The sequence below is a fragment of the Marmota marmota genome, unplaced genomic scaffold (genome assembly GCF_001458135.2).
Source record: "Marmota marmota marmota unplaced genomic scaffold, marMar, whole genome shotgun sequence".
NCBI lineage: Eukaryota > Metazoa > Chordata > Mammalia > Rodentia > Sciuridae > Marmota > Marmota marmota.
This window is the reverse complement of record NW_026000037.1, coordinates 40,283,823-40,304,287: the sequence shown is the minus strand read 5'-3', so window position 1 is coordinate 40,304,287 and position 20,465 is coordinate 40,283,823. Positions and strand designations below refer to the sequence as shown.

Below are 20,465 nucleotides of genomic sequence, written 5' to 3'. Positions count from 1 at the left end.
GGAAGGATTACCTCCATAGCAGTCTAGTGAATGTCAAACAATTGATTTGGCCACACTTTTGAGATAGCACAAAAGAGAACATAATGAAGGAGAATATATAATAATGAAATCTTCTCTACTCTTCTTCAGTAGGACCTGGCAATTACAGTAGAGCTTTTGTTTTGATTGCAGACCAAGTATGCACTAAGTATCAGATTATCAACATGCTATTAATACTATTGTCAGCACCACAAATTTCTACAAATATCCAGCATACAGCCCTAAGCAAGCATTTGTTCACAGAACATACCACTGGGTAGGCATATAGATTTTCAGCTAGGGGCTTAGATTTAGATGTTCCTGCTCCCTCTCCTGTCTCTTCTTCCTATGACAATTTTAACTCTACTTATCATAGTTCCCTTATTATGTAAGTAGAGACAACATATATTACAAATACCAAGAGAGTCTTTAAGTTGATCTATTTATTTTTAAAAACTATTTCCTAATGTTCAAACACTTTCTTTCCCCTTTCTTTTGTTTTTTTCTTTTTTGGTGGCACTGAGAATTGAACCCAGAACCTTGCACATGCAAGGCAAGCTCTCTACCACTGAGCTACATCCCCAGCCCTTTAAGCTGATCTAGAGTGCAGAATTCTAACGAGACAGAATTCTGAACAAGTTTCTGAGAAAATTGGACTTTTAGATCTGATTTCTCTGAAACTTCTTGACAGAATGTCATTTGGAATAAGCATTTCTCCTGTTTGCATGTTATCTTCTCCCTAAGGACTGAAGCAGGCATGGAAAATTCCAGTTGGCCTATGCCTGAAATAAAGTCTTCACTTACTTAAAAGAAACTCGGCAGTGGAATTTATGCCTTTTATGCATTTTTAAAACTGTTTTATATCCCAGTTGATTTGATGTTCATGAAAGCTCTTGTTACAGGCACTAGACAGATGGGGTAAGATACAGTTAGACTTGGTTAAAGAATAAAGTGATTAGGACCATGGCATTATCGAACCTTTTTTTTTTTTAATTAAGAATACTGGTTGTGGAAAGAAAAAAAAAATCTGTAGAAGTCTCACAGTTGTGTGACAGAAGAGTTGGGATAATCCTCCTATTGTCCCCTCACAGACTTGGTGTGTAAGACCCACATTCTGAAATCAGTCACTGAACATTCCTCCAGTCAGGGACCATGCAGGCCACAAGTGTTCCCAATGAGAGGACATTCCTTTGCCATCCCAGGACTCACTGTCCAAGAAAAAACAGACATGTAGACAATTCCTTACAGTGTTATCTGAAGGAGGTAAAGGTCACCTTGAGTGAGATCCCTAGAGAAGGAAACTGCGTCTACTTTGGGAGTCAGGGAGGGCTCATGCCATTGGGTACTGGAGACAAAGGAGGGCAAGTCATGCCATCCTGAGACGAGGAGAAGCAGCAGCAGTTTCAGACAGATGGGGAGTCAGTGGGGTCGGGATATTCCTGAGAGAGGAAACAGCATACAGAAGGCCCTGAGGAATTTGAGGGTCACATATATCTAAGAGTCTATGAATAGTTTTGCATTAATGGAGGTGGGGCCAAAATTGGTGGAAGAAAACTCCAGAAGAATCAGTAATAAAGAGAAAAAGAACAACAAGAGTGAAAAGGATGCATGACTCATAAATACCATCCTTATTTTAAGGTGATAGAGGTCTTTTAGAGGCTGAAGGGAAGGCCTTGGTGAAGAGGGGAGATTGAAACTGTGAGAAAGGAAAGGGGTGACCGTCAGAACTGGGCGCAAGGGGCAACAGGAAGGAATGGTACCCAGCATGCAGAAGCCGGGCCCTTTGGAAGGGATGCTTCTCCTAGGAGTCAGGGCAGGTGGTGGGGGGGCAGGGCTGAGTTGGAGAAGTGTAGCCTTTGTTTACAACAGGAAGCTGAGAGTAAGGTAGAGTTGACTGGAGACTTAAGGACAGTGCTGGGGTTTTAGACTAGTTTCTGGGCATAGGGGCTGACCAGGGACATACTATGGGATGCTTGAAGACAGTGGCAAATGGATACCACAAAGTCGTAAAGTATTGGATACAGAGACCAAACCAAGTTGTTCACAGAACATACAAGTGGGTAGGCCCATAGATTTCAAGCTGAGGGCTGGGGTTCAAAGCTTCTTCCCCTATACCTTCTTCCTGTGTCCCTCTTAGTCCTACTTATGTTATCATTAGATTTGTGTGATTTTTCTTCTGTAACACTCAGCATTCTGGGCATAAGAACAGAAAGTATGTGATAGTGTTGACCCACAACTGAGGGCTAATTAAGTAAGAATGGAGAAAAGACAAGATACTGAGAGTTGAGGATGGTGGTGAAAAATAAAAATTGAAATTATACAACATGGTATGAAAACAAATGGAAGGAAACAAAAGATCTAGGGTCAAGAAGACCCCGGAAAAGAGAGAAGACTCAAAGACATAGAAATAACTAGCTGTACTGAGAACAAGGACATGTACTGTCTAGAAGGACAAATTATGATAACATGGGTACTAAAATTGAAGACTTCATACAAAGATGGAAGCATCATCTTTTTTTTTAAAAAACATGCTAATAAATGGAATATGAGAAATGGTATAATTTTATGACTCATGAGCATTCCTGTCTTTTATTTTGTCAGATTACCTACAAAAAAGGTCACATCGAACAGCAGTCTCAATTCACATCTCTGCCTGATCCTCCAGATATCGAATTTGCCAAGAAAGTAACCAATCAAGTGAGCAAGGTAAGTAAACAGAGCTGGGACCCTGTGTCTTTTGGAAATTCCGCTTAATGATTTCAACCATTTAAGAAAGAAACTAAAGGTGAATTGAATACAAAACAGAATGTTTTCTGCATGTGAAACCAAAACTCTACAGCAAGAGTAACACATCTATCCACACTATAAACGATGTTAATAAGTTTAGCCAGCTTGATGACTTGGTCATTTTTAAATGTCAAAGTCACCTTTTGAAAACAGAGCCTGTGTCCTAATGTCACTTGACATTTTTACTTATGAGACTAATACTAACAGAGTAACTTGAATAACTGCACCCTTCCATGGAGGATCTGGGCTAATTTGGTGTGAAGACACTTTACAGTTTTATACAATCAGGTGTGCACAGATAAGAACATGTGAGTGGGCCCTCAGACACAGCTTAGCTGACAGCACTGGGCAGTACACTCCATAACTTTTAAGGCTCTAGCAAGCAGCTTAGTCTGCCTATATTTAGGCTGGTGAACTAGCTCAGAGGAATGCAGCCCTGATAAGGAATGCAGCCCTGACAAGGAATGCAGAGACAAATGTTGAACTGCTGAATAGGCCCATGCTGAAGTCCTGTTTTAAATTGGTCCAAATCAGGTCACTTTCTCCTGGGATACTGCTGCTTTTAAATACTTTTCTTTGTCCTCAGTGGAGTTGAGTCTCAGTTTAGTCTTCTGCTTGAATTTTCATGGAAACTCTAGATTTCTACTTTTAAAAAACATTATCTTGGGCCAGGCATGATGGCACACACCTGTAATCCCAGTGGCTTGGGAGACTGAGGCAGGAGGATCACAAGTTCAAAGCCAGCCTCAGCATCTAAGGGAGGCTCTACGCTTAGTGAGACCCTGACTCAAAATAAAAAATATAGAAAAGGGCTGTGGATGTGGCTTAGTGGTTGAGTGCCTCTGGGTTCAATCCCTGGTACAAAAAAAAATTTTTTTAAATAAAAAATAATTTGCTGGTGGGGGTAATATTTCTTTCCTAGAGAATGAAAAAAATATACAGATGATGAAATCACTTCAGTGTTTGCTTTTGTGGACTACACTGTAGAACCGGGAGCTGTTTATAGAAAGAATCTAGAAAGTATAGAGAATTTTCACTAATAAGAAAACACCAACCTGACATTTTTCCCAGGGCTAAGCAGAAATTAACTTAAGAACTGTGTAAAGAGATGATTACTGAAAGTGTTGCTATTGGAAATAAGATTGGGGAGGAAAATTTATCTTTTAAAATAAAAAAGTTGTTTTTAAATGGTCATTTAGAAATAAAAAGAATATTTTTATTTAAAGCATATTTAAAAAGATGTCTTACTAAGGAAATATTCTTTTACCTTATTTGAGTATGCAATGTTGGCAATTTTAAAAACTCACTTTAAACTCCTCTGTAATCATTTTTTTTCACCAATTTAGGTTAGCCAGATTAGAACTATGCTTTTCAATCTGGTAACCACTAGCAAAATGTGACTATCGGGCCTTTGAAATGTGACCAGTATAAACAGAGTATATTAGTCAAGTTGGGCTCTGTAACAAAATGCCATACACAAGATGGCTTAAACAACAGACATTTATTTCTCACAACTCTGGAAGGTGGAAGTCCAAGATCAAGGATTCAGTTCCTGGTAGGGCCTCCTTCTTGGCTTGTAGATAAGCCACCTTCTTGTTGTACATGGTAGAGACAGAGAGCTGTGTTCTTGCTTACCCTCCTTATAGGGACATGAGCTCACCTAACCCTAAGTATTTCCAAAAATCTCCAACTCTAACTACCATCACATTGCGGGTCAAACCTTCAACAAATGAATTTGGGTTTGGGGGAAAAATTTGTTTCATAACACTCAAAGCTCTATATGTGAGAAATATACACTTGGCCTTGAAAACTTACTAGGAAAGAAAAAAAACAATGTGAAGTAGCTCATTATTTTATATGATTACATGTTGGAATGACAATATTTTGCATTTAATGGGTTAAAGTATATTATTAATTTCCCACCTGTTCCTTTTTACTAAAGTGCCCTTCATTGTATGTCTATTGGAGAGTACCACTCTATTTGGATAAGGTGACAGTATTGGGTACTTTGAAAGCATTGCCAGACCTGAGTTTACCCTTGTGGTACAATATGAGATAAGGGGAGAGTGGCTGTGGATAAAGGTCACTGGATTTGACCATAGTGACATAATTCATCCTAGTCTTATCTAGATTTCCAAGTTCTTAATGACTGTTGTGCATCCAGAATAATAATCATGCTGGAGATTAATGCTTGTGTTTGGCAGCACTCCATTTAGCAACAGAGGCGCATGGCTGCCAAAGGTGACTTATCTATGGGGCTCTTCCCTTCTCTTGAAGTCTCCCCCATTAACAAGCTCTTCTGACCCATATTCCTACATCATCATGTCCTCTTTCTCTCCAAAAAAACTCTTTTACCGACTCTCATGCATTTAAACACTTGGCATTCCCTTGCCAGATTGTATCTTCCAGATCCGTCCTTTGTCTTACAGTGCAGATGGTAATGGTCACATATCTACAAGAGTTTTATTCATAATACATTCTATTTATCAGCCTTCTTTATTATTACCTGTCAGAAGGAATTCTTTTACCTTTGTCTTTGGCTAAATTAATGAGCTACATGCTAGCACCCTCTCCTGGCTCAGGTGTATTCTATAGCACTAAATGCAGATGGATAGGTAAACAAAGTTGTTCATATCAGTAGATATTCTTGGTGAGGAAAATAGGTGCCCTGTCACCACCTAGAAGTGGGGTTCTGAATGGAACACTTGGAGGTCCCTTCAGTTCCTCTGGGCCTGCCTCTCTACTTCCCTCCAGATTTACAATAGTAAAAACATAAGATTTTATGTTAGAAACTGGAATCTAGAATTTTTTTTTAAATAAAATCTTTCAGCAACATATTGTTACATAGCAAAAAGCTCTGTTCTTCTGAAATGGAAACTCTATTGCATAGAATTGAGAAGACTCCTATTGATTTTACAAGAAGAGATTTGATTGAGTCAGGAAGGTAACCCCTGGGCCCACAGTTGGCAATAAAAAAATACCAGTTGGGACCCCTTCCATGCTCTCTGAAAGGATAACTTCTATGAATGGGGCCATCAGGAGTCTCAGTTTTAGCTATTCACAGAAAAAAATGTGATTAACTAACTAGCTTTATATTCCTTTCTATTTAATAACCATATAAAAACTAAGATGCAAACATGGAAAATAGAAAATGAGGTCATATGTTTCACCAAGACATTAAGGGACCTGATTGGCAGTTCAATGGAAGTAACTTTAGTTGATTTCTGGGGAGGACAGACAATACTTTGGGGATGGAATCTTGGTCTATTTATTGACATATGGTCCCCATTTAGCCACAGAAGGTGTCCCAGAGCTTGTAATTGACCCAGTGTATTTTCCTCTGTTGAACAAATAAAAAGAGTAGGGAAATTTAATTATTTCCTCTAGGTTTCCACTGGTCAATTCTGAATTCAATGGAGTGGGAGCGAAGTGGTAGGGGGTGTTGGGTGTCACACCCATGTGATGGTATCCCATGTTTCACTGCAAAATGCCCCAACATGCACAGTGAGACTCCTTGAATGGCAGAGAGTCTCCGCTGGTATCTGCCTCCCTCTTCCTCTTCTTCCTCCAGCTACAGGGCTTTGTCCTTTTAACTTCTCTCCACCTGCAAATTCAGGGGAGGCCATGACTTCCTCAGCAGCTAACAAGAACAGAGTCATCCTGGACTCAGGAGTGGACTGCAAGTGATCCATCTCCACCCTGACCTATTTCAGCTGCTGTGTAGGAAGAAATAATAATCTTTAGTTCAGATAGGTTAAGAAGGCAGGAAGGACCTTGAATGAGGGGTCTGGGTGGTCTTATACTCTGTTTTATATCTTGTTTTAATATCTTTTTAAAAATCAGACATCTGTCGTTCACTGTGAGGATTAATCTCCTACTCAATTTTCATTAATCTATAGACACAATACCTATTTCTCAACAGTAGCCCAAGGTTTGGCCCTATTATTTAGGACTATCTGCTGCTTCTAAACTTCAAACTGTATTACAAAGTTCTCTGTATCTTGGTTTTGGGATGCGTCAAGCCTGAGTGCCCCTCCCAATCCTAGAGTTTTCTTCCTCTGACAGCAAGCAGGATGAAGGGCTATATCCCTACCAAAAAAAAAAAAAAGAAGTTTAGAAGATCTTGAATTATGTATTCATAAAGAACCTCTGAAATCTTAAGTGTTTTCTCTTTTTCTCTTAGCAAAAATACAAAGAAGACTATGAAAAGAAAGTCAAAGGCAAATGGAGTGAGACACCTTGCTTTGAAATTGCAACTGCCAGAATGAATGCCGATAACCTCAGCACAGTAAGTAGGAACAGAAGGCTAGGTGTCTCGGCAGGGGACCCTCTTTCTGCATGACTTCTAGCCATCTACTCAAGTAGTGCCAGAGCACTGGAGGTCCCTCTTCTTAGGGACAGGAGGTGATGCAGAGTTCCTATTTTAAAAGAAATCCCACGAACTCTTTCCTTTTAAAAATTTATTTTGAACAAATGCCCTTATTTTTACCTCAATTTTCACAGGAACAAGATGATGAGACCCTCTTACTGATTGCAAAGTGCAGTTGGTATAAGTTAAAGGGGCTCTTTTGTGTTTATTCTATATGAATCCCACCATTATATGCTATTATAATGCACCAATAAAAATATAGAAAAAAATAAATTTATTCTTTGCATGGGGCACCAAACTACCTTTGTAAAATTGATTAATTTAGTTTCTTTTAATGGGAAGTTGGAAATTTAATTGTTCTTTTTCTTCACTCTGCTTCTTGCTTTCAAGAAGCACTTTCTTAGTAGCCAGAACAGGCCTTTCTAATCATTTTTCCAGCTTATTCTAATGGTTATAAATCTCCATTAAGTTGCTGATCATTTTTGCAAGGGCACCACATTCTCTGATTGTAATCTGACCTCTTAAACCAAGGGGTGTTTGGCTTTGGATGACTTCAAATGCCCTGTGTCCTCTCATGTGAACTCTTGCACAGTTTGTTCTCCAGTATGTTTATTGTTTTACAGAGGAAATATCAGGAAGATTTTGAGAACCTCAAAGACCAGATCTACTTTATGCAGACCGAAACACCAGAGTATAAAGTGAATAAACAAGCTGGGTTGGCAGCTAGCAAGGTATGAGGGATTGTCCTGTTGATCTTGATGGTTTTAGTGGGGTAAATTTCTAACTCTGCTCTTACACATAATGAAAAAGGAAGGGTGGGTTTTGGAGGGAACTATCAAGGTTGAGACCAGTGAATTTCAGGCATTTGAAGAGCAGAATAAAAACAATAATATATCAGCAAAAGGATGTAAGTGCAGAGATGGGAAAGAGCCGTATAAGCTGAGGAGCAGGTGAAGTGAGAAGGGAGTCATCAAGAGTGCCAGATGTTTCTGGAGTAGGTTTGCTGACACGTGGGTGGCAATCTGCAGAGCAATTTGGTCAAGTCTACTTGGAGAGGGTCCATGAGTGAATAGGAAGAAAAAAATTGAAGGGATGAGTATATTCAACTCTTTCCAAATATTTTCCTGGTTGGAAGAAAGAAAATAGGGAAGTAGCTGATGGAAAAGTGGATGAAGAAGGAGTTTGTAAGATAGGAGGAAAAAAAACCCCACCATGTTTCTATGATGAAAACCTTCGGTAGACACGGGACATGGGTTGATGTTGGAAGACGGAGAATGGCTGGAGTGGCATCCATGATAGGTGAAAGGGGACGTGATCTGGTGCTTAAGAGGAGGGATGGCTTTGTCACAAGTCCTGACAATCCACCCACATAACAGAGAAGTATTTGTATCCCAGAAGCAGATAGGGGAGAGTGGGATCTGTGAATTTGCTCTCTGGTCATTTCCATTTTTCAAGAACATATAATAATTCCATAAGGCAGAAAGGCTGTGTCTTCTACACCAGTGGAGTCCCCCTGTGATACTGTAGGCTGCAGGATTGGTGCATCTGAGTTTCAGCTGTGTGTCTCTTGCCTTTCGATACTAAGCTGATCCATTTTGTTTTCTGAGATTCTTCAATTGTTGGTCATTTATTTAGGATTCTTTAAACTTCTATGATTATCCCAACTGAAAGAATGATTTAGACTAGGGATCATGCTCAGAACCAGAATCTTGTTCTACCTCCCACTGATGTGCTCCTGGTGGGGACTTTAGGCTCTCCTCCCACCCCACCACCAACTTATTGCTTCTGCCAGGGCTGAAATGAAAAGTGCAAGTTGGGAAGGACAAAATGACAGGGTGAGGTTGCCACTATTCTTCACACCACAGCTCTTTCCTCGTCTTCCTGCTTGTGCATTAAATATGTGCTGCTCAACACACAGTCGCAGGTGAGGCATGAAAGAAGAGGGTGAGGATGCTTCTAGCTGAGTTTCTTTAAAACTGTGTTGACAGAGAGGCAGCTGGAGGGTAAGAGCTGAGTGAAGGTTCTACAGCAGCAGGCATCTGGGACCCGATGTGCTGTCATTATTTGTGTCATTCTCTCTCCCATTATTTATGTATCTTTTTTTCTCTTTGAGGGCTGGGACCATGTGTTATTCTTTCTTGTGTCTGTCTCAGAGCCAGGCACATAATCAACCTCCTATGGATATTTCTGAATAAATAAATGAATGAGAAGAAAAAAGTATCCTGGAAATTTATGCAGTTTCTCTGCCGCTATTATGAGTTACTATGAGTATTTTGCTTGTACAATGTCAAGCTGCCATTTTTCTAAAAAGAAAATTGATTTGTGGAACTATGTCATAATACCCATAATGGAGATTGGGGACAAAAATAACTGGAGTTAATTTATCACTTTATTCATCCTACAGGTAAAATATAAAGAAGACTATGAAAAGAATAAAGGAAAAGCAGATTATAATGTACTTCCTGCTTCAGAGAATCCACTGCTCAGGCAGCTGAAGGCGGCAGGAAATGCCCTAAGTGATGTAAGTATATTCTTCTCAAAAAAGTGTTTTATAAACCTTGGCTGCAAGAATGATGTCTTTTTTCTTTCCATAATGACTAAATATATACATAACTTTACAAATACTTTAAGGTTAGGGAGTAACCGTTTCATGGGAACTAGTTATGAATGCCTCTGAGTGGGATAAGGCTCAATCTCTGCAAGCTTGGGGTTTAGTTCAATGAACAAGGAAATCCTCTTGTGGTTAGAAGCTCCAAGTGGCTGGACCTCTGTGGGCAAAGAACACAAGGAGATGTGCAGTGACTTTGACAGAGCAGAAGACTTTCAAAGACAGGTCTTCACCCCAGAAACCATCATTTGCTGACCACAGAGCTTAAAAGATTGCTCCCTGTGTCTCAACAGGAATTTCTATTTTCTACATGTAGAATTAAGAGTCTGACTAAGCCAGGAGATGTAAAGTAAATTAGATAAATAAACCTGAGTTTGATATTTAAAGACTAATGACCTAAGACCAATTTGATCTCCCCCACCACACCACACACACACTCAATATGTGATCATTTGAGGTTTTTCTTTATGGTAGATTGTATTAAGCTTTCTCAATAGTTAATCATTTTATGCATCTCTCTGGGTGGGTTGGTTATCTTTTCTTTACCCTTGAATAAAGTCAGCACCATAGGAAATGTGTGCATGAGATTGGGGAGGGGTGGGGTGATGGGGCAAGTGAGAGGGTGCAAGTGTCCAAACGGTTCTGGGAAATCAATACAAAACTTGTGCTTCGAAATGAAGGACATCTTTATCAATCATGTACAATCTCAGGCGCAAATCTGCTTTTGTTGATAAAAGCAGGAATCTAAGCACATTTTAAAAGAATAGAATCATTTTAAATTTTGAAAACCCAACATGAAAAATGTAACAATGATCTGCTTTCACAGCTGCATTTAAAACCAATAATTGATTCATTGCTGTTCAAGCTAAATCCTAGCAGAGAAGAAGAGTTAGTAATGACTCATTGTTTGGATTCTCATATAGGCCTTTTTTTGGGGGGGATTTTTTTTCCTCCCTTGGTACAAGAAGGAAGAGAGATTATGGATTTCTCAACCTATGTTTACTTCTTCATGAAGGTTTATTTAAAAAAAAAAAAACTTGTTCAAAAGTTCAAAACCTCTATGTGTGCCAGGGTATCCTTAGTGAGGAAATTATGTGCATTGAGAGAGACAAAGAACAATCTAGAGATACCCAAGCATCTGAACTAAGGCCTTGGTTAGAGGTGGAATATTGGTTTCTTAATTTTTTAAAATGTTAAAGACTTAGGCTTTACAATACTTGCTAATAGAAAAGCTTTGTGATTCATGGCACCCCATGTTTGACTGTCAGCTTTTAAGAGAGTTGACAGGCAATATCTTTTCTTCTTTTGTTTAGTTTCGGAAAATACGAGTGTTCTAATCAGTGTGGGAGTGACAGGAATCTATTTTAACTGATTTTTTTTTCTTTGACAGAAACTATACAAGGAAAACTATGAAAAGACAAAGGCAAAGAGCATGAATTACTGCGAGACCCCCAAATTCCAGCTTGATACTGTTCTACAGAACTTCAGTAGTGACGTAAGCAATCCTACCATCACCCCCGCAGTTAATAAGGACCCATCATTTGATAAATTACTTAATCAATGAACAAATGAAATACATTTTGTCTTTCAGACTAAATATAAAGATTCCTACTTAAAGAATATTTTAGGACACTATGTAGGCAGCTTTGAAGATCCATATCATTCACACTGCATGAAAGTCGCAGCCCAAAACAGTGATGTAAGTCCTGAGACAGTTGTTTGGCTTTCCAAATAGCACATGTTGGGGGGCATGAATACAATGGTTGCATCTTTTTATCTACTTCTTTTTCTCTTCATAGAAAAACTACAAAGCAGAATATGAAGAGGACAGAGGAAAAGGCTTCTTCCCCCAGACCATAACTCAGGAATATGAAGCCATCAAGAAACTAGATCAGTGTAAAGATGTAAGTCTGTAGTGTGAACTCGGAATGTTATTGCCCTCTATAGTGTCTAGTGGTCAAGATAAAGTTAAAATTTTGACACTTATGCAAATGTAAGCGAGGAAATTGTAAGAAACCAAAATCTATCTTGTAATAGAGTAGCTATTTTCTTCCTTTGGCATTCCCACATTTCAAGAGCTAATTCCAGCTCGTTTTTCTTAAATGAGTTATGGGGACTCTGAGGACATGGGAAGGCTTTTCAGATAGCTGTAAGAGCATCCCCCAAACTACAGACTATAAAACTAAAAAAACTAAAGTTTTTAGTTAGTTTTTTAGTCTAGTTAGAACTAGACTATAGTCAGTGAATGTTTTATTAGCGTTGAGGGGGTCAAGTTCTGCCTGCTCAGCCCATGGACCACCTAGGATTTGACAGGTGCTGATAAAATAAATCCCTTTGCTTTCTACAGCACACCTATAAAGTCCATCCAGATAAAACAAAGTTCACGCAAGTTCCCGACTCTCCAGTTCTGGTACAAGCCCAAGTCAATTCCAAGCAACTGAGCGATGTAAGTTCCTCTAAATGGCCAGGAAATCCACTTATAAGGGAGAGTATTTTATAATTCTATATGTAAAATTCAGTTTTATTTCTTTATTGAAGGTCTGGAGATAAAACCCAGGGCCTCATTCATGCTAGGCCAGGGTTTTAACATTGAGCTATATACATCCCCAGCCCATAAAATCCAATCTTTTGTCACATTTATAAGAAAGGTTGTGTAAATTTTAACAAGTTTAACTTTTATATATTTGTAATCACCTAAAATATTTTCCTGTTTGGTTGTCTTCAATCTTCCTGGGAGAATAATGATTCTGTGATAGAAACTGATGTACCCCCTTAAAGCATGGAAAAAATGAGTCCTGGAATCAGACTAAACTTCCAGCTCTATCACTTATGACCAGGTGGCCATGTTATTTAACATCTCTGTGCTTCATATGTCCCTTTTATAATTTATGGCTGTTGTGGAAATCAAGTGAAAGGAGAAGTGTGTATAGCATTCAAGGTGGCCCTGACCAGGTATTCAACATATGGGATTTCTCTCTCCCAAATAAGTTTCTGGGAAATGGAGTCTTTGAGACAATTTTTTTTCATTTAAGCTCTAAGTATGAATTTCCAAACTTGTGTTAAAAGATAAAAATACAAGTGATGTCAGCAGATTCATAGTCAGAAATGAAGGCTCCTGTTGGAGCATCAGCAACACTGATGTACGTGAGGTGACACGCAGGGATGCTTCTCTAGAAGTGAAGCATTGATAATGAAAGGAAGATGGACCATGTGTGTCTCAGGACCTAGTGGGCCCACTGTGGCATGCACAGGGGAGGGGTGGGATGTGGGAAATCCACTTCATTCCATGAGGGTCTTGTCATGGCAACTCTTGTGGTATCAGCTGTCAAAGGTCCAGCATATGGGCTCAACAAAGCAGGGTGGCCAGCTGGAGCTCTGAATCTCTCTTTCATCTTAACAACTTTGTTCCTTCACAAAATGTTCCATGCAAGAGAAGTTTTTTAATTTTGCAGAAATTTTTCTCCTGAACTAATTGGTTTTCTTCTACCCTTGCCCCACCCAATACCCCTCTCTCTTTTAGCTAAATTACAAAGCTAAACATGAAAGTGAGAAGTTCAAGTGCCACATACCCCCTGATACTCCTGCCTTTATCCAGCACAGAGTCAACGCTTACAACCTGAGTGATGTAAGTCCCATTCCCACTGTACCATGTGGGGTACCCACAACCAGTGCTTTTATCTTTGAATTGATTCACTGCAGTTTAACACAGACTTCAATGTTAAAGATGGAAGAACAGTTAACATTTACGTCATGTTGATATGTCTGCCAAGGTGACTATGAGTTCACCTTGTAAGATGTGTACAGCCATCTTATAAGTAGCTTCATTCAGTTAGGAAATCTTAATATCTTTTAACCAACCCTAAAACTACCACCTCTCATGTATGCTTAATTGCAAATCTGGGTATTAGATCTTTTCACCGCATTTTCATTTATGTTATGCCACAATTAATTTTTTTCAGAACCTGACATTTTAGATATAATTTCATTTCCATTTATTCCCCAGACCTATAATGTCCTTATTTTACACAAATTATACTTATTTCTCCATGTAAAAGAACTTGCACTAATGAGAATACAGAGTAGTTAAAGGGCAGAAGGCCAGGTATCTATTGCCGTCTTTCATTTTCTGAGCTTAATTTTGTAGAAAAGTCAAATTACCCTTGAGGATCTCAATTACTTCAATTCTATAAATGAATACTAAGATTATCTGGCATCAATGAGTATAGTAATGATTCATGAAATAACCTTTGCAAAGGATTTAGAGATCAAATGAAAGTGATGCCCTTATACCATAAAAAGTAAGTTACCTGGAGAATATTTGTGCCACTCTATAAAACATTCAGTGTTTATAAATCAAATATTAGTATGAAAACTAGAATTAATTTAATGAAAGATTCTAAGGGAAAGCAGAGAAGCCTGATCTTGGAGAACTAAAAACTCTAGCTTCAGAATTATCTGAAGTATGCATGATTTCCTCAACACTGCCCAGAGTCTGTCTGTTTGATATTTAGACGAGGTAATAGTTACCCTTTAGCTTTTAGGTGTAACAATACACTTATCGCTTTTGTTCCTGTTCCTTTGCTGAAATTTTCCTGTCCAGAATGTTTACAAGCAAGACTGGGAGAAGAGCAAAGCTAAGAAGTTTGACATTAAAGTGGATGCCATCCCTCTGCTGGCAGCCAAAGCCAACAGCAAGAATGCCAGCGACGTGAGTATGGCCTTTCCATCTGGGCAGGTGGCCCCAGGCTGTGTCCTGGTGAGTGGGCTCCAGCAGGTGGGATGTCTTTGCAGGTGATGTACAAGAAAGACTATGAGAAGAGCAGAGGGAAAATGATTGGAGCCCTCAGCATTAACGACGATCCCAAGATGCTGCATTCCTTGAAGACAGCCAAAAACCAGAGTGATGTGAGTTTCTTTGTAAATCACGCTTACTTTCAGATTTGGCCACACTGATGTTTAATATAACCTTGAGTTGGCTGTTAGTTAACCTAACTGATATCTCAGGTGCATGATGACAAATCAAATGTGAAAGGCCAGATGATTAGGAAAGATGAACTTTCTCATTTTTACTGATGTCTCTGTACTTTGAGATGACTCTAAGTGTTACAAAGGTCCCTTAGTGTCCTCTGTCTCATTAGGAGGAAAAATGTACTAGCCATATAATTTTCTTTATTGTTTTTCCTAGAAATGGGCTCCGTATCTTAGTATGTTTAATGTATGTAGCATATGGCATGCGTGTATTCATTCAGTGCCCTGAGCTGATTAAAGTTGTTTGCAAAGACATAGGCAGGAAAATAAAAAGCAAGACGTGAGAAAACCAACTCAAAGACAAAAAGCAGGAAAAACTAGATAGAACATAAACTCAAAAACAAAGTATTTTACTTTAGGAATTTTATAAAATATCGATCTCATTGTAAAAACTTTAAAACACTTGCTAAAAATAAAACTTTTACCAAAATTGTTTTTCTAATTTCTATTAAGAAAATAATATCCCCTACCTTTCATATCATTCACAAGTGTTCTTATCTTTATTGAATATATTTTTGGATTTCTATATGAGAGAATTAAAAGAAACTAGAAGAAAGATGATACATACATTAAAAACAAAAGTCATCTTTTCATGTTTTGCTATTACAAAAAAAAAAAAATGTTAGAACTTAATGATAAAGCCAATTTCCGGGAGTGTAAGAAACTGTGTTTTCACCAAGTGCTAAACTGATGCCTCTTTTAAACTATGCCCAAGTATCTAAGGTCCACCTTATACTGTTACACCTCATTTTGCACCTAAAAAAAATCATTTTTCTCCTAAAACATTCAAATGGAATGAATTATTTTAGGACAGTAACTTTCCTGAATAATAGTATTGATGCGCTATAATTTATTCAGTCTGAGAAATATTGGGACAAATAATGTAAATACATTTATGGTTTTTAGCAGATGAGATTATACAAGTCATGAGCCTCAAGCATATCCATCCTGCTTTTCTGCTTAGTGGAAAATACATGTGGAGAAAATACATTGGTGAAAGGGAGGCGATGACATGCCAGGTTTTTATTCCATGAGATGAATTTTTCTTTGTTTAATTTTCTTTTCCCTTTGACAGAGACTATACAAGGAAAACTATGAGAAGACAAAAGCAAAGAGCATGAATTACTGCGAGACCCCTAAATATCAACTTGATACACTGTTGAAGAACTTCAGCGAGGTTTGAGTGGCCCTGGTTATTATCTCTGGGGTGGGAAGGCTTTCCTCTTGTTTGACAGATGACTATTAATATGAGTTGTGCACATTTTCTTTTTCAGGCAAAATATAAAGATTCATATGTAAAGAATATTTTGGGACATTATGTAGGCAGCTTTGAAGACCCATATCACACACACTGCATGAAAGTTTCTGCTCAAAATAGTGACGTAAGTTTGAAGACAATTATTCACGCCTCGCAGAGACATTGTTTGGAACAATAGCAATCCTGATCTATTTTTATTTTTTCTCATTATAGAAAAGTTACAAAGCAGAATATGAAGAAGATAAAGGGAAATGCTACTTCCCTCAGACAATAACACAAGAATACGAAGCAATTAAGAAGCTGGACCAGTGTAAAGACGTACGTCAGCTGCCCTGGATTCTTGAAATTGGGTTTAGGGTTCTTGTGACATCTAGTGGTAAATTTAGCAGGAATTTAAATACTAACATCTAGTGGTTAGCCAGAGACATTAAATTTAAAATTTTGCTTTTTGGGTAGAATCAGGAAACACAAAAATTACTACAAAGAAGTCATTTCATTATGAAGTAATTTTAGGTTTTATAGACCTTTCTGTCCTTAGTTTATATGTATGCAAATTCAGGGCAAAAGGAGGACACACAGGTTTGAGAGAGGTTTGGCATTCGCCATTCTACAAATTTACAAGAGGAGCTGGCAGGTGCCAGGCACTGTCCTTGGTGCTGGGAAAAGATAGAGAACACAGTGAGATGCCTCTCTTGGAGCTTCCAGGGAGGAAGAGACAGATGATAAACAAAGGAAGAGAGCTCAGAAGCAAGAAAGATACCAGGCAATGATGAGAAAGGGAGGAATTAAAACAAGATGCTGTTGAGAGAGTGGTTCAGTGCCTTGAATTACAAGGTCAAAGAAGGTCTGAGACAGACTGTACAACCACACCAAGATGAGCGGTAGAGAAGCAGGAAGAACAGCCTGAAAGGATGAGGTTACTGTGATACTGGGGAGGGAAGAGTAGCAAGAGGTAAAACGGCAGGAGGTGAAGGAGGGTGGATCCTGCAGGGTTCTTCCACCATGGTGCAGTTTAGATTGCAAACGAAATGCAATGGAGAACCACTGCAGGGCTTCAGCACTGGAAGATGAGTGACTGGAATGTAACAGAAAGACGAGATAACTGCAGGAGGAGAGGGGAGGAAGAGCAAAAAAGGAGTTAAGAATGTAATCAATCAAGTTTTCAAGAATAAAACAACTTTTGGCTAGAACCTTTTCATGCTTTAGTGTGTATATGAACAAGAATATGAAGATATAGCATAAAATTTCATTGAAGGATATCTTCTTTTCTAGCATACCTATAAAGTTCATCCGGATAAGACTAAATTCACGGCGGTCACTGATACTCCTGTACTACTGCAAGCCCAGCTCAACACCAAACAGCTCAGTGATGTAAGTGCCTGGCTGGTGCAAGTATGGGTGACCCAGAGTGCTTGGCTTATTTAAAATGTCAGCATTTACAAGCTTATTCTTCATAGACTCATCTACCATCCCAGTAATGTTATTTTTTGTTGAATAAAATGCAAATAAAGCTCCTAGATTGAAATGGGGCTTAAAGAAAACCATGTTAGATAATAAAAGTAGCTCACAGTTCTTCAATACCTCATTGATTTTTACTAGAAGTACCAAACTTACTCATTAGGGTCTATCATAAGCACACTAAAACTTCATGCCATCTTTTTAAATGAAGCACCAACAAATGCATTTATTGGGGTAGGTAACAAGGCAAACATTCATATTCTTGAGTTTGCTAACAAAGATTTACAAAAATAAAGCACACTAATAACAACGACTTCAGGCAATGATAAGGAACTAGTAGACAATTATCCTACTGAATTAAAATAGAATGGCGTTGGAGAGAGTGGATGGGCATTTCAACCTTTTAGTTAGGAAAAGTGGAAGGCAGGAATGGCCCAAGCATGCTGGAATCAGGCAGAACAACATGCTTCCTAAACATGCACATTCTTGTGATTACCCAGTGTCCCTGTTAATGTGTAGATTCTGAATCACTAAGTCTGGGGTAACCTCATGCTCTGAGTCTGTAAGAGTTGTTAGGTGCTGCTGTTGCTGCTGCTATGATTGCTAGACACACTGTAAGTAGCAAGGTACTAATGTGCTAAGTTCTAAAGTCAGGGAAAGATATAGTTTACCCAACTAGAAAATGGGTTTTAGTCACACAAGTTAGCTCCCATTCAATCGGTAAAGACAATAGCATTGGTATCACTTAGAAGTCATATCAGTTCATATGCAACTTTCCCTAGCACATTAACATTTTGTGACCGAATAAAGAACAGCTGAACACTAACCATATTGACCAGGCTAGACTCAGCAAACTACAGAAGAACATGGGGCTGTACAGTTGTCTAGTTACAGTGTTCTTCTTATTGGCCCAGTTAGGCCACAGGCTCTGTCTTGGAGGTACTTAATGCACAGTTCTCAGTCTTGTGCATTTTGCTTTTAGCCCTAAAATTCAACAGCCTCATTCCTTCTTTATACTTCTACCTTATATCACCTTCTTAAAAATTTAAAGTCCCAAGTTTAATATTTTAATGAGAATTTATCTTTTTAGCCTAGTATTTTACTTAGAGTTATTGGTGGCCTTTGTTACTATTCTGATTGCAGAATTTCGTAAGTTTTGGGTTTTCATGCCCACTAGGCACAGCCTAGTGGTGTTGATCAGATTTGTTCCCCATGTATATAGTCTAATAGTAATTACAAAATGGTGCCCCAAAGTCTGGTTATACCACTATCCCTGAAAGAGAAAATGAGAATTCAAATTCTGTGCTAGATTTTGACAGGATTGAATTCTGTTAAGAGGCATTTTTCTTTAAAAAAAAAAAAGAAAGAAAGAAAGAAAGAAGAGGGCCATCAAAAACTTTGGTATATATATATCCCTACATAAATTGAAGGAAATTGCTACCCTGCACTGTTTGGATATGTCTTAATCTATTTTCTGTTGCTATAACAACATACCTGAGATCAAGTAATTTATAAAGAATACAGGTTTATAAATAAACCTCTCATATTTCTGGAACCTGGGAAGTCCAAGAATGTGGTGCCAGCATCTGGTGAGGCTTTCTTGCTGCATTATAATGTTGAAGCAAGACAGATCTAGCCACCCAGAGCTCACTTTTATAATAAAACCACCCCTGTGATAGCCCTTTTATCCATTAATCCATGAGTGGATGAATGCATCCATCAGGGCAGAGCACTCATGATCCAGCCATCTCCCAGAGGTCCCACCTCTCAAATACCAGTAATGTATGACTTTGTGATTTAACTTTGCAACACATAAAACTTGGGGATACATTCAGCCCATACTAATATCCTCTACTGTTTTTCAGCTGAATTACAAAGCCAAACACGAAGGCGAGAAGTTCAAGTGCAACGTGCCAGCAGATGCCCCAGAGTTTATCCAACACAGAGTCAATGCCTACAACCTGAGTGACGTAAGTACCGAAGCCTCAGAAGCCTGTATGAAGAGAGGAAATGTCACAGGTGTTCATTTAAAAAGAAAAAATTAGGAATTATGCATACGAACAACTGTTGAGATTGTTACCACAGTGCAAGTGGAGCTTGTAAGGCTCAAAGCACTGAAGACCCTTACTTCGCTATCAGATTTTGTTTTCCAAGGCCTCTGTAACTATCAGAAGTATTCTCTCATTTATCCCTCTGCTAACCCCAGTAGTTTTATAAGGTATCTCTGATGTAAATATCCCATTTCACCTTTTCCAAATGGTCATCATTTTGCATTATCCATTATACATCAGGATAGCAGTCTTTAGAAAGTCCCCAGAAGCCAGGTACAGTGGTGCATGTCTGTAATCCCAGTGGCTCAGGAGGCTGAAGAAGGAAGATCATGAGTTCAAAGCTAGTCTTAGCAGCACAGCGTGTGGAGGCCTCAAGCAACTCAGTGAGACCCTATCTCTAAATAAAATATAAAAAAGGGCTGGGGATGTGGCTCAGTGGCTATGTGCCCCTGAGTTCAATTCCCAGTACCAAAAAGAAAAGAAAAGAGAGTTTCCAGAACATTAAAGAGTGTTCTGGTACTTAACTTAGTGATAAGGAGGAAGAAACTAGATGATAAGTAAATCAGTACTACCATTTGGTAAATAAAGTATTTCTAGGTAAAATAAGCCTACATATGCAAATTACAATTTTTTTAAAAATTTTTACTGGATTTATCTGTGTTCAATGTTGTTTTTATCATTTTCTGCTGAAATTTTCCTGTCCAGAATGTTTACAAGCAAGACTGGGAGAAGAGCAAAGCTAAGAAGTTTGAAATTAAAGTGGATGCCATCCCTCTGCTGGCAGCCAAAGCCAACAGCAAGAATGCCAGCGACGTGAGTATGGCCTTTCCATCTGGGCAGGTGGCCCCAGGCTGTGTCCTAGTGAGTGGGCTCCAGCAGTGGGATGTC

General features: G+C 38.7%; 1 protein-coding gene across 1 annotated transcript in view; it reads left to right on the top strand.

Annotated features, from left to right (window-relative positions):
* Neb (nebulin) overlaps window positions 1–20,465 on the top strand; it is a 200,620-nt gene that overhangs the window by 12,917 nt on the left and 167,238 nt on the right. Inside the window, exons 10-26 of the mRNA XM_048812256.1 lie at window positions 2,620–2,724; window positions 6,989–7,093; window positions 7,798–7,905; window positions 9,579–9,695; window positions 11,173–11,277; window positions 11,374–11,481; window positions 11,582–11,686; window positions 12,130–12,228; window positions 13,303–13,407; window positions 14,383–14,490; window positions 14,574–14,687; window positions 15,886–15,987; window positions 16,085–16,192; window positions 16,282–16,386; window positions 17,341–17,439; window positions 19,392–19,496; window positions 20,283–20,390. Of these exons, the coding sequence (XP_048668213.1) occupies window positions 2,620–2,724; window positions 6,989–7,093; window positions 7,798–7,905; window positions 9,579–9,695; window positions 11,173–11,277; window positions 11,374–11,481; window positions 11,582–11,686; window positions 12,130–12,228; window positions 13,303–13,407; window positions 14,383–14,490; window positions 14,574–14,687; window positions 15,886–15,987; window positions 16,085–16,192; window positions 16,282–16,386; window positions 17,341–17,439; window positions 19,392–19,496; window positions 20,283–20,390 (1,806 nt within the window). The remainder of the gene's footprint in view (window positions 1–2,619; window positions 2,725–6,988; window positions 7,094–7,797; window positions 7,906–9,578; window positions 9,696–11,172; window positions 11,278–11,373; window positions 11,482–11,581; window positions 11,687–12,129; window positions 12,229–13,302; window positions 13,408–14,382; window positions 14,491–14,573; window positions 14,688–15,885; window positions 15,988–16,084; window positions 16,193–16,281; window positions 16,387–17,340; window positions 17,440–19,391; window positions 19,497–20,282; window positions 20,391–20,465) is intronic.